Genomic DNA, 13776 nt, shown 5'->3' with positions numbered 1-13776 from the left:
CAGCCCAGACAATCCTCCCTATGAGCCTTGTTGCTCTGGCCTGAGGAGAGAAGGAGAGTCTGCCTCACCCACAGAGCTCCTAAGGAAAGTTGCCGAACGCAGCCCACCCTGCCTCTTGGTAGCATCCCTCTCTCTGACAAGACTCACTACCCAGAGGGCCTTCCTTCCTTCCCAAGCAGGATTCAAGAAGTGCCTTCTCGTTTGCCTGTTGGGAGGACAGCAGGTTTTGTCGTGGCAGCCCCCACTCCTGCCATTACTCTGCATCTCTGATGAGCAACGGTGGCCTTTGTGGGCTTCCTACATGACCACCAATGTGCAAGTGGTAGAGTCAGGAGGACAAAGCTGGTAACACAGAGGAAGGACTGAGAAAGGAAGGTCAGATTGCCCAAGAGGCCCAGCGGAGAAGCAAGTCGGCCTCTCTGCCCCTCTCGGTGCTTTGTGCCACGCGTGACTGCGCTTATGTGCTGCTCACGAACAGGCAGCTTCCCACACGAAAAGCAGAGGCCAAAGGCCACCAAGAGAGTCGACCACAGGGCTGCCGGCCATTCCTGGCCAGGAGACAGCAGCCATTCTTGGGCAGGTACAAAAGGTGGCCGATGGGGATGCTTCCCCGGTTGCCGAGGGAACGAGACTCAGCTCGCCTCTGAAGCCACAGGCCAGCCCCCAGGCTGCTCACTCCCATTGTGGATTGGCCTGCCAGCTGGCAGACACTCCTCGGCTGCCTAGAAACCGGGAAGGGGGAGAAAGTCAAGGCCCCGACTCTCTCTCCCTGGCTCAGGCCTCTTTCTCTGCTCCCCTCTCCTCACAGAACGTTTTGAAAAGGTGTCCATTTTCCTGTTTTGAGAGCAACAGGGTACCAAGTACCAAGTCCTTCTCCCAAACCCCAGACTCGGCGGGGCACCATTGACGAGCCACAAGAATCTGCAGGAGCCCCCAGTCTCCCCAAGACCACTTCCTGTCCATAAGGGGCTTGCAGGGGAAAAAACCACTGACAGGCTGGCTGGCCGGTTTGGAAAGGGGAGGCAGAGCTAGCTGGATGTTCTTCCATGTCTCACCTTCTTCCTCCGGCCAGGACCGAAGAGGCACAGGGATGGATCAAGGAGCAGGAAAACTCCCACGATGGGGTCACCGCTTCTACCTCAGGGGTGAGGAGGGTTTGGCTATGTGGCCAGTGGGAGTTGCACCCTGGGCTTTAGCCAACTTATTGGTATGCAGAGTGCTTTCGATTTATGTTCATATTTAATACGAACAAATCTCATTTGCAAGATTCGATGGACGTCCAGGGGGGTCCAGAACCCACAGCCTGGAAGATGTGGAGTCCATTCCCGATTCGGCAAGCTACTTCTGCAAGGCTGGGATTTAGCTCATGGATGGGTTTTGAAAAGGGGATGGCAAAGAGAGAGCAAAGTGTCCTCTCCACTCCTCTTTCCAGTGAAAGCTCCATGTGGGTAAACCGAGGACAGTTGCACCTGCCACTGGGTGCAATCTTCTTTCCTATCCGGTTGCCAGATGCCCCGGACCTTGAGTTGCCCCCCTTATCCAGCTCTCATTCAACAAACTGAAAGTGAGCCCCTGAAATCCTCTCTTATTTTCCCGAACAGAGACTAACCCTCCTTAGCCCTGTATTCAGCTGAAGAACGTTTGGGTTGTAATTTTAGGATTCATCAGAAGAACCCCTGCCCTCGGACAAGACCAGCAACCTGGGGGACGTGAAGTGGGAAACGAGTCCCAATCCATCGAGGTAGGCGGCACCTCGGTGGGTGAAGATGTTGTGGCAGCTTCCCCAAGGGGAAGGGTTCAAAGGCTTTGGGGCACGCACAGGCTGATGATTTGGAAGAACCAGATCTGTCCTCCCATTCTGCCCTCTTTTGGGTCATTTCTCCTAGGACCGAAAAGACACAGGGACAGGCTGCAGAGGAGGCATTGGAGGCCCACATCTTTTCCAACCCATGGGTAAAGAAGGGCAAACCCTTTCTGTTGGGAGCGCTGCCGGCCACTCCTGGCCAGGAGACAGCAGCCATTCTTGGGCAGGTACAAAAGGTGGCCGATGGGGATGTTTCCCCAGTTGCCGAGGAAACGAGACTCAGCTCACCTCTGAAGCCACAGGCCAGCCCCCAGGCTGCTCACTCCCATTGTGGATTGGCCTGCCAGCTGGCAGACACTCCTCTGGGCCTCTCTTGCGGGTTGCCAATCCTTGCACCACCAATCTCGTTCCCTGCAGAGCCATCCAGCCTCTGCTATGGCGCTAGGACGGCTGTTCAGAGTAAGCGAGGCCCCCTCGGCTGCCTAGAAACCGGGAAGGGGGAGAAAGTCAAGGCCCCGAGTCTCTCTCCCTGGCTCAGGTCTCTTTCTCTGCTCCCTTGTCCTCACAGAACATTTTGAAAAGGTGTCCATTTTCCTGTTTTGAGAGCAACAGTGTAGAAGACCTTCCTGTGCTGCCTGCCAGGTACCAAGTCCTTCTCCCAAACCCCGGAATCGGCGGGGCACCATTGATGAGCCACAAGAGTCTGCAGGAGCCCCCAGTCCACCAAGACCGCTGCCTGCCCACAAGGGACTTGCAGGGGAAAAAACCACCGACAGGCTGGCTGGCCGGTCTTGGAAAGGGGAGGTTGAGCTAGCTGGATGTCCTTCCATGTCTCATTTTCTTCCTCCGGTCAGGTCCCAAGAGACACAGAGAATGGTCAAGGAACAGGAAAGCTCTCACGATGGGGTCACTGCTTCTACCTCAGGGGTAAGGAGGGATTGGCAACGTGGCTGGTGGGAGTTCATGCCTCAAGTCTTGGGGGGCGGGGAGGAATTCTCTCCTGTGAGGCCCAGCCAGGCTGGCAAACTGCAGGACAAGAGACCCTTGGATTCCTGGAAAGAGCTTTACGGCTTGGAGGGCAAGGGAACAACCTTTGGAGGGCCTTTCCAAGCAATCCTCCCACCCCACTCACGTAATTCTCCCTGATGCAATGAAGGCACAGCTGCTCTGAACCGTCTCCTGATACTGACCCCCCTTCCTGGGTTGAGGAGCCTCTTCTTCAACGGTCCTGCTTCTTCCTCCTCCATTTTCCCCGCCATCTGGAAAGGGCATTCTAGTGTAGGGACTGGCAGTGGACCCATCTGCCTCTACTCTGGCCTCTGTGCCTGGCTTCTCCCCTGCCTCTAGTGCAAGATTCCAGATGGGTGGTTGGTAAAATAGCTGCCAGATGTTAGGTCACAGCTGGTGGAGGGACATCCATTGACAAAATGGTGATTGAGGAAGGGGCTGAGTGCCTAAGCATCCTTCTTTTCCTGACCCCCTCCAAGGCGAAAAGGGGGAGGGATGCGACTTCCAAATAGTGCAGTCTTTGTGAAAAGTTGCCAAGCGCCCAGCCATGAGCGTAGCCTGTTTGGAGAATGGCTGGTGCTTATTCTGGAAGCAGCATCCCCTTAACCTAAGGCTTCCAAAGGCCTCTTCCAGGGGGCTGAACCTTGCACCCTAGGCTTTAGCCTGAAGCCAATTTAGTGGCCTGCTAGAACCACTGAAATGGAGCAGAGCTTATAAGACAGCTGAGAAGCTGGCACAGAAAAAGAAAAGTTATCTTAGATAGCTTCAACGAGCACATCAGAGAGACACAGGTTATTGATCTTACACACTCAGCCCTCCCAAGCATAAAGAATCACACGCTCAGACATATTGGGTTAAGAAGTAAAAAGAATCTAACTGACTTTATTGTTGCTTGTGTTACATCCATCTTGGTGGAAAAGATGAAGTTCCTTTGTTCTTCTTTTCTTTCAAAAAGACTGAGTTTTGCCCTAAACTCTCAGCCCTACAACTGCCAAGAGCTGTGTGGAAGAAAGGGGAATTCCAGGCCCACCACACGGTGCCCAGAATGGAGGAGAGCAGCACACATCCGTGTGCTTGCTTCTGGTGGAGAGGAAGGAAGAGAGAAAGAGGAAGCGGGAGTGGCAAGAAAGAGCTTCCTCAGAGTTGCATTGTGGGACAACTTAATTTACATATTAATTCACATGCAACTGAGGCGTGCTGGATTTGCCAGAACTTCCAAGATAGCCATCCTATTGGGATGCAGAGAGCTTTGGATTGATGGCTTAACATGAACAAATGTCATTTTCAGGATTCGATGGAAGTCCAGGGGGTCTCCAGGACCCAGAGCCTGGAAGATCTGGACTCCGTATCCGATTTGGCAAGGTACTGGCTCTCAGCTGATTCTGAAGCCCCCAAGAAGGCGGCTGCAGTGAGGTGGAATTGGAATTAGGGTCAAGGAAACAACAAAGAAAGCCCTTTCATCAGGCAATTGTCTATTGCAAGTAAGCTATCTGTTGCAAGTGTGGTATGTGGGGAAGAGCTGAACGGGCAGATAAGAAACAAGAATGTATGTGTATTCTGTAGCAACTAGGTGAGAAAAGATAAGGAACGGGGAGGAAGCTCACCAGCTCCTCCAGGCTTGTTTCACACGGCTTGCTTTTGTAGTTATATCATATATCTCTAAGTTGACACTTAGTCTATGCTTTATAATCACCCAATGGGGGGGTATAAAAGAAGTAGGACCCCGAACCTTCGGGGTTCAGAATTTTTAGCATGAGCTTGTCTGAACCTATGCGCATATTAAACTCTTTTCCTGAATGAAGACCTGAGCGTCCTAGTCTTCATTTCTACAACAATTTTGGCACCCCAGATGGGACTGCTCGAGGGCGATTTTTCGCTGGAGTGGGAGGAACCCCAAGGCATGGAGCCGCCGCCTGGAGTCGATGCCTAGGCGCCGCAGGAGAGTTCTCCTGAAGGTCTCGACCGAGTCGATGGTTCGGTCCTGGGGATACCTCCTCCCGATTCCAAGAACCCTTCATGACAAGGAAAAGAGAGGTCTGAATGGAGAGCCGGCCGGCGTGGTGCAAATGACAGGCTGAATGAACGTGGAACCAAGATAACTGAGGCAAGTATATACTTAAAAAAAAGGGGTACCTATCCTGCTTGAGGATAGAAGAGGTGCCTATCCTGCTTGAGGATAGAAGAGGGGGCCCGTACACCCCCCTGGACCCGGGCCGGCGTGCCTAATGAAGTCCATGTAGGTTGTGTGGGTGGTTAAACAGTCGCAGTTCCTGGTGGTAGCCGTTGAGAGTCCGGTGCCACAGGTCGGCTGTAGTGTGTGCCGAACCCAGGGAGGGCACACTAATAGAAACAGATAGGGCCGGCGTGCCCAAGTCTGTGTAGGTTGTGTGGGTGGTTAAACAGTCGCAGTTCCTGGTGGTAGCCGTTGAGAGTCCGGTGCCACAGGTCGGCTGTAGTGTGTAAGGAACCCAGGGAGGGAACCCTAGGAGAAAAACATAGGTCCGAGAAACCCTTTTTCACGCAAATACCGTCATCCCTAGTCTTTAAAGACAGCCAGCGATTGCTGGGAGACTGGACGGGAAGTTAGTGGTCTTTAAAGAGAGCCAGCGTCTGCTGGGAGACCAGTTCCAAAGGGCAGTGAAGTTTGCGGAGAAAAGGGGGGTGACTAGATTGCCCCGAACCTAAGGTTGTAGAAGAAAATAGAAGAAAATGGGGGAGGAAGTGGCACCTCCGACACCCCACTGAAGTGTATAGTGAGAAACTTTTCTGATGCTTTTGGTGGAGATTATGGAGATCCCCTGGCTGACCCAGACACTGAAGATGTTTTTGTAGAAGTGAGTGGCCCACCTTCGGGGTCGGCTGGCCAGAAGAGGGGACATTCAATTCTAATGTTATTAGTAAAGTCCATCAGAAGGTGACCAAAGATGGACATTGGGATCAGTTTCAGTGCATAGATCAGTGGCAATTCGCTGTAAAGCGGAGACCCGCGTGGCTGGTTCAATGTGTTAGGTTGAGGTCGGACTTTAAAATTAGCCAGCGCCTGCTGGGAGGCCGGCCCGGTTTTACCCCCTCGACAGTCAGAGGCTTAAAATTGCTGAAAAGCAAATCCAGCGAGGCTGGAGTGCTCTACCTTGGGGGGGGTAAAAACAATAAGAAGGTCAAGAGAGGGCTGTACTGATCAGGGATCAGGGTGAGGGAAGGCAGTAATCAATATGGGCAACAATAAAAGTTCCAAAAGGAAGGTGTCCCTTCCAGAATTACCTAGAAACATACCTAAGGAGAGTCCGCTTGGACTCTTGTTGAGAAATTGGGAAAAGGAACCTTATAAGAAAATGGTAAACAATGGCAATTGGAAAAAAAAAAAAGGGGTGAGACCTGTGGGGAGACCTAGTAATTAGAATTGAAAAGTTAATAGTTTTTATTTTATTTTATTTGTTGAGGGAAATGGTGCAGAGAGTCTGTGTGTGTGCTCATGTATGTGTATGTGGCATGGGCATCTGTCCTGAGCTGAGGAGAGAAAAGCTATGTGAGCTTGTCCCTTAAGGAGTTAAATGTGAGTCTGTCCCTTTATAGAACTGAATTCCTCCGCAGTAAAAGGGGAATGCGTCAAGTTTTTGGAAATCCATAGCTCTGGCCAGGCTGCGGGTCTTCCAAATTTTTGGCTATGCAATCCCGTCTGTTATTTGCTGTGAATGGAGGGACATGGGATTTGATTGTGCCATGTGTTCAGTGCTGTGAGTAGGTGACCACTTTAATTTGTGTGGAAGGGAATTGGGTAAAAGTGAATTAAATAAAGTGAAGGAGAAATAAGAATGAACTTGTGATGTTGAGATGACTTGAGAGAAAGAATGCCTATGGGGTGGTACACAATTTTGGAAAAATATGGTTAGAGAGGGGACTAAAGGGAAAGAAGTTTTTCCCTGTAATAACACCACACTTACAGGAGCTTAAGTAAAGTTATCCTAACCCCAGAGGAAGAAGCAAGCTGGATTACCCATGGGGCAGTAACAATAAACTAATGTTGCCAGAAGGGATAGAAATAGTAACTAAACCAATTATGCAAAGGGTATACCAAAGGTCACACTGAGGAACACAAGCCTTGTGTTTTGTGTTGTTTGCTTAATTCGAATTTGGAAACGAGAGCTGAGGATTGGCAACTGTATGTGGATGGAAGGTTGGATGGATGAAGTGTCAGTGATTTAGTTGAGAGTCTGTGGATTGGATTGATGCAAACCCACAATCCAAGGTGACAAGATATTCAGACTTTGTTATCAGTCTTCCCGACACTGGAGGAACAGAGGATGGTTATTGAAATAGGACAGAAAAGGGAAAGGTTGGGAGGATATTCTGGCAGAGCCCATAAATGAACAGGGTGTTTGCAGGGCAACCCCAGGAGGAAGAGAGAAAAAGAAAGATGAAATGCCTTGTTTTTAACTCAAGGTTTGCGGCCCCAAAGAGGGGGAGGCAGGGGAATTCTCGGAAGATTGGTCGAGGAGGTATTCCATGGGATGGAGAGCTCGGGAAACAGACAGGCACGAAAAGGACCTGGAGAGACGCAGGCTTTCTGGGAAGGGAGTTGAGTTGAATCACAATAGGGCAGTTGAGTGTGGATTGTCTCCAATAGGCATGGGAGCGGCTAGATTCATCTTGATGGGAGCCATCGCCCTTTTAATAAAGCATTCCTTTCTCCTGGCTGAGAGGCAGGGAGGAAGAGCTTCTGTGTTCTTGCAGGGCTGTGATGGATTGCATGTGGCAACAGCCTGTTGAGGCATTGGTGTGCGGTTTTCTTTTTGAGAGCATTTGTTTGTCTGAATGTGCGCGTACATGTAAGGTTGAGAAACTGTTTTGAGTTGTGAAAAGAGAGTTGGGAGACTGTGTGAGTCTATTCCTTAGGAGGCTGCAGGTTCTGGCATTTATTCTGGTTTTGTGTGTGTGTATTGTGATTTGTGTAATTTGAATGCATATTATGGGAAAGTTGAAAGGTTTTTGTCGATCCTTTCCCACTTTTTTAATTGTTTGAGGAGTATGTGTGTTTCATTATTTGCCCAGTCTCACCCAAACTCCCCCCTTCAGTCTGCCTCTTACCTGCTTGTTACAGGCTTGAGGACCCAGATGAGGGGACAGAGGGGTGACAGAGGGGAGGGGCAATGCTTTTACAGAAGATCCTTTACTCCCCCATCTTTTAGGATTCTTCCTTTTACAATACCTTTACACACACCGGGGACAATCTTTTAAGTTTCAGAGATTTCTCTTTCTGCTGTAGAAGGAAATGATTACTCTTCTTGTGAAAAGGGGGGGAATGTGGGCAGTTTCAGAGAAGCAATGACTCAGAGAAGGGGGGGGCACCCCTTTGCTCTTACAGCTCCACTCTGCTCTGCCCCTGGCATTCCAGTTTTAGAAAAGTGTGTGTGTTTTTATAAATTTTATATGGATTAAATTTTAATCCCTCCTCAACATGGCACATGATGATAAAAACAGGAGAGGGAGGAAAAAAAAAAATTTTTTTTTGGACAACATATGGTTTTAGTAGAGCTTCCATGGACTGGTATGATCTATCTGAGTTTTGTTTTTGTTTTTTGTTTTAACAATTTTGACTATGGAAACAGTCCAAACACTAGATAAACTCTTATGTCAATGCTTTCTTGTTTTTCTAGTTTTACAAGTTTTGATTTTAGGGAAGTTATTGGGGAGTTAAATATTGGCAACTGAAGTATAATATTGTTATCATTGAAAAAAAAAATGACTTTAAGTCATTATATATATATTAAAATTAGAGGTTTGGCTGTAAAAGTCTTGACCCAATTTTGGGGGTTTTGAAAGAGACTTGTTGTTTAAGCAATTGGGTCAGCCTACTTACTTAGGGTGGCATTTTGCTAGGGCAAGAAAATTAGTTTTATCCAAAGCAGTGCTTAGATATATCCAAAACTACACCTACCAATCTAGTCACATGGGACAAACACTTTAGGGGATTGTGTGTCTAGAATATTTATTTATCCTGGAATCTTTTTGAAAGCCAAACAGGTGTGTGTGAGAGATGTGTGGTATGCCAAAAGGACAACCCAAAGACCAACCAGGTTCAACTCCAGGGGAACCTCCAAAGGGGGGTGGCCCTGGGGTGAACTGTTTCTTAGAATGGGTGAAAGGCTTTCTTTATAGGCTAAAAAGACACTTGGAGGGGCTAGGACCAAAGGCAGGATTAACATGGACACAGGCCTTTTTAGTGACAATACTAAGTCTCTGGATTGCTCCTAAGAACAGACTAGCCGTCAGTCCATTTGAGATGGGTGACTCTATCTTGGAATTCTTAGTGGAGAAGTAGGAGACATGCATGCCATGGGGAAGAAATTTGTCTGCAAGCATTTGAAACAGTTATCTGCGCAAGTCTTGTCCTTGTCTCCCTATCTACAGGAACACAGAGTCCAACTGTTGGAACAGCAGACGCATCCTTTTAAGTCTGGAAATCGAGTTAAACCAGACGGAGGGGAGTCGGCAACTGAGTTGGGAGAAACCCTAAAGAAGACACTGGTGTTGCCAAATACTGCTGGACACTGGACTGTGCAGAAAAAGAAAAAAAAAATGCCCCTGAACTTTTTTGTCTAATACCTTGTAGTTTTGATGACCATACGGGTCCCTGAACCTGGAAAAGAGAGTCACAGGGTTCAAGGGAAGCTTTGAAGATGCACTCAATTTAGAACAATAGGGAATTTATATTTTCATATGAAAAGGTATTAAGATACAATTCTGAAATCCAGCCTACCTGTAGTATGGAACTATGGTTAATCCACTGGTTTGGATTTGTTAGCCTTATAGGCTGGCGCCTGAGTCACGAGTGGACTGATGAACAACTATTGAAGGAGGGTGAAAAATTTAACACCTTAATAGCTTTAACTCAGAAAATAGCTTGTCAGGCTAAATATCTTAATTGCTGGTTGTGTGGGTTGACAACTCTTCATGGTGGACATGGATTTAGAAAAGGCTGATGGGCTCTTAAAGAGGGCAGTGGCAAAATTGGCTCAGGAGGCGAAATTGAGGTGGCCCCAGGCCTTGCCAATTGCTCTCCTGAGAATAAGTATTCAGACATCCGAAAGACTGGGGCTCTCCCCTTTTGAGATAATATAAAGTCTTACGGGGGAAGAGAAAGCTCCAGCTTTAGGTTTGCCAACCTCAAGAAGCCTTTTGTTTTGTTTTGTTTTGTTTTGTTTGCTTCCGAAAACAAAGGGGTTGCAAATGGGGTACTAACTCAGAAATTGGGAAATTGAAAACGGCCTGTGGCAAACTTCTCTAAGCAGCTGAAGCACAAGGCTGGCCAGCTTGCTTGTGAGCAGCAGCTAAGTGGCCATTCCATTTACTCTTGCATTTAAAAGGGGTACTTTAAAACCCAGAAGGAATGAGAGAGATGCACCGGGAGGATCATTTGACAGTGAAGTATGTGTAGACGGGGTGGAAGTGCCTAGGGGAGTGCCGGATGAGGTCAGGGCTAGAGGCTAAATTTTGGTGGGATTTGAATCCTTTCTGTTTTGGTGGGTGACGGTCCACGGGGATGTGGATTGGATCAACTACATCTATTGTGGCCAACAGGGATTCATGAACTGTACCGGAGATGTTGTGAAGGGTATTGCAGAATGGTTGGATGCCACTAGTGGGGTGGCCTGGGAGAGTGGAATGGCATTGGATGTGCTGTTGGCGGAGAAAGGGGGAGTCTGTATGGTGCTGGGGGGGAGCTGTTGTGCCTTTATTCCGGGCAGCACAGCCCCCGATGGAACTGTTGCTCGGGCCTTGCAGGGTCTGGCTGCACTGTCTGGGGAGTTGATACTCAAGGATATCTAGAGGCAAGAAACATTTTACAACAATTCGAGTTACAAATTGAACAAACTGATAAAGATTAAAAGGGGGGAATTGTAAGGTATAGAAAAATACAATTTGTAAATAAGGAAGATCTATATATATATATATCCATATAAAGCAATATCATATAGATCTTGGTTGGGGGAGATTTTAAGGTGTAAATACTAATATTAGCTTATAGCAAAGGACCAGGGGAAGTGGCACGCATGCCCAACAGCTGATCCTCTTCAGATTGAACTCTTTAAGAATTCACCACCAGGAAACGGGGAAGTTTTACTGCATCCCACTGCTGGGTCACCCCCGGAAGCTGACCCTCTACGCACTGGAGAAGCTGTGGATAATCGTCACCCTGGTGACTCTGGTGGGGGGAATGAGGGGAATTAAGGGGAACACTTTTTGCATTTCAAATTTTGGTAGATGGGAGTGTGTGGAAAATCTAATCTGTCAAATTGTTGCATTGAAATAGATGAAAGTGGAAAAGTGGTATAAGAAATCACAGATAGGATGGTGAAACTAGCCCACGTACCTGTACAGACCTGGAAGGGACTGCATTTGGGAGACGTTTTTGGGGAATGGTTCCCAAAGCTACCAGGACTCCAGGCTATCGTAGCCCTAATTGGATTGATCGCTGTGGGGTGTGTGATACTGCCCTGTGCGATCACCAACAGTATCTCACTATTGGCAAAAAGGAGGCTACCTCACAAGTCCTGGCCATGTGGGAATATCAGTCTATCCCCAATGATAACCTTAGTGAAAGTAATCTGCCCTGAAAAGGCTGAATACTTTCAAAGGGGGGAATGAGGTGGAATTGGAATTAGGGTCAAGGAAACAACAAAGAACTAAAGCCCTTTCATCAGGCAATTGTCTATTGCAAGTAAGCTATCTGTTGCAAGTGTGGTATGTGGGGAAGAGCTGAACGGGCAGATAAGAAACAAGAATGTATGTGTATTCTGTAGCAACTAGGTGAGAAAAGATAAGGAACGGGGAGGAAGCTCACCAGCTCCTCCAGGCTTGTTTCACACGGCTTGCTTTTGTAGTTATATCATATATCTCTAAGTTGACACTTAGTCTATGCTGTATAATCACCCAATGGGGGGGTATAAAAGAAGTAGGACCCCGAACCTTCGGGGTTCAGAATTTTTAGCATGAGCTTGTCTGAACCTATGCGCATATTAAACTCTTTTCCTGAATGAAGACCCGAGCGTCCTAGTCTTCATTTCTACAACAGCAGTGCCGTCCCACAGAAAAAAGGCTATGAGAAATGTCTGCTGAGGGGAGGGATAGATTTCTATGGGATGCACGCTCAACCGCCTGGACAGGAAGCCCTTCTCTCCTTAAAATATGAGATGAGGGGCCATATGGGGCCAATGGAGCAGCAGACAATGAAGGCACCTGGGCAGGGAGTGCATGCTTAAAGCAAGTAAAGTAAAGTAATGTAAAGTAAAAAGTAAAGTAAAAAGTAAACTTCTGATTATCTGAAGCATAACGTAAAATGACACAGTGCAAAAGGAAAAGGAAAAAAGAACCCATCCTACTCTCTAGCCCATCCGGTTGCTAGGGCTATGGCTTGGCCGACTGGGGCCAGACCAAAGCCTGTTTTTGCTGCTTCCTCACGGAGGTTCACTTCCTTTCTTTCTCTACCCCTGCTTCTGATAAAAGGGAGAGTTACCAGCTCAACCCCCTTGGCAGGTCAGCTGACAGGCTTTTAGAGCACCCGTGTGGCCAGTCTTGAAAGATGGCCCAGGGCTGGTGTTGACCTTTGGGCCCTTCAATCTCTCCCCAGTGATGACGAACCAGAGCAGAAGAGGTAGGGGCTCTACATGATAGAGGAGGTCTCCATTGCATTAGTAAGTTGTGACCAGCTCCCCACCCTTGCAACGGCAGAAGCCCTGTCTCTGCGGGTTTGAAGATAGGTCAGCAGATGGAACGGTGCTGGAGGCCGAGGTGCTATTTATGGACACGCTCTGGCAAGGACAGGCTACCCATCAGAAGCGTGCTCCTGCTCCCTCTTTTTCTCCTTCAACCTCCCTCTGCTGCTTTGCATCGCCCAGTGCTGCCAGATACCTGGAGGTTCCAACCAGTCAAGACAGAGGGGGAACTCTGCAAGGCTGCGATTTAGCTCACGGAGGGGTTTGGAAAAGGGGTCAGCAAAGAAAGGGCAAAGTGTCCTTGGTGCTCCTTTTTCTACCGAAAACTTCACACGGGTAAACCGAGGACATGTTGCTTCTTCCAATTGGTACAATATTTTTTCCAATATGGTTGCCAGATGCCCCTGACCTTGAGTTGCCTCCCTTAGTCAACAGGCCAGCCCTCGTTCGACAAACTGAAACTGAGAACCCCAAATCCTCTCTTATTTTCCCAAGTGGGGACTAACCCCCTTTAGCCCTGTATTCAGTTGAAGAAGATTTGGGTTGTCATTTTAGGATTCATCAGAAGAATCGCTGCCCTCAAGGAAGACCAGCAGCCTGGGGGACGTGAAGTGGGAAAGGCGTCCTAATCCATCGAGGTAGGCAGCACCTCGGAGGGTGAAGATGTTGTGGCAGCTTCCCCAAGAGGAAGGGTTCAAAGGGTTTGGGGCCTGCACAGGCTGATGAATCTGGAATGAAGGGTGACTCACTGAGTGGTTTTTTTTTTCTCCTGCTTGTCTGAAGATCTCTCTTTAAAATTATTATACCCAAATGTGTTTTGAAAGTGAGGTTTTCGTCGAACCCAGTGCCCTCAAAGGCTCTACTGTGGCTGTGAGGTAGATTTCTCTTCCTGGACTCCCAGCCGCTTCACTCCTGAGTCGACCACAAGGATCACCAATTCCTGTGGTCTCCTCATGTGGAGCAGCCATACAGAATGCAGGTGGGCAATCGTTCGGTCACTCCATATACAGAGAGGCTCTGCTGACCTGGACTTGTCGCTGGGCCACCGGTCTGTGCTGGAACGCCGTCTCCGCTTGCTCAGAGATGTCTTACTTTGCTGTAGTCCCCACGTGGAAGCCAGAGGGGAGGTGGCTTTGAATGAGAGGCTGCCCCAGCCCTCTTGTATGCCTCCCCCAATCTCTGTCACTACTTTCGGACCCTGGACCCCCACATTGGGATAAACAAGGGAAATTCTCCCCAGCCCCTGCTAAG

The 13776-nt window shown here is 48.5% G+C and overlaps 1 protein-coding gene across 1 annotated transcript in view; it reads right to left on the bottom strand.

Annotated features, from left to right (window-relative positions):
* LOC134490168 (uncharacterized) overlaps nt 1-682 on the bottom strand; it is a 66245-nt gene extending 65563 nt beyond the window's left edge. The window contains exon 1 of the mRNA XM_063293058.1: nt 585-682. Within this exon, the coding sequence (XP_063149128.1) occupies nt 585-682 (98 nt within the window). The remainder of the gene's footprint in view (nt 1-584) is intronic.
* Between the last annotated feature and the right edge of the window lie 13094 nt (nt 683-13776).

The sequence above is a fragment of the Candoia aspera genome, chromosome 2 (assembly GCF_035149785.1).
Source record: "Candoia aspera isolate rCanAsp1 chromosome 2, rCanAsp1.hap2, whole genome shotgun sequence".
NCBI lineage: Eukaryota > Metazoa > Chordata > Lepidosauria > Squamata > Boidae > Candoia > Candoia aspera.
This window is presented reverse-complemented; position numbering and strand designations above follow the sequence as displayed.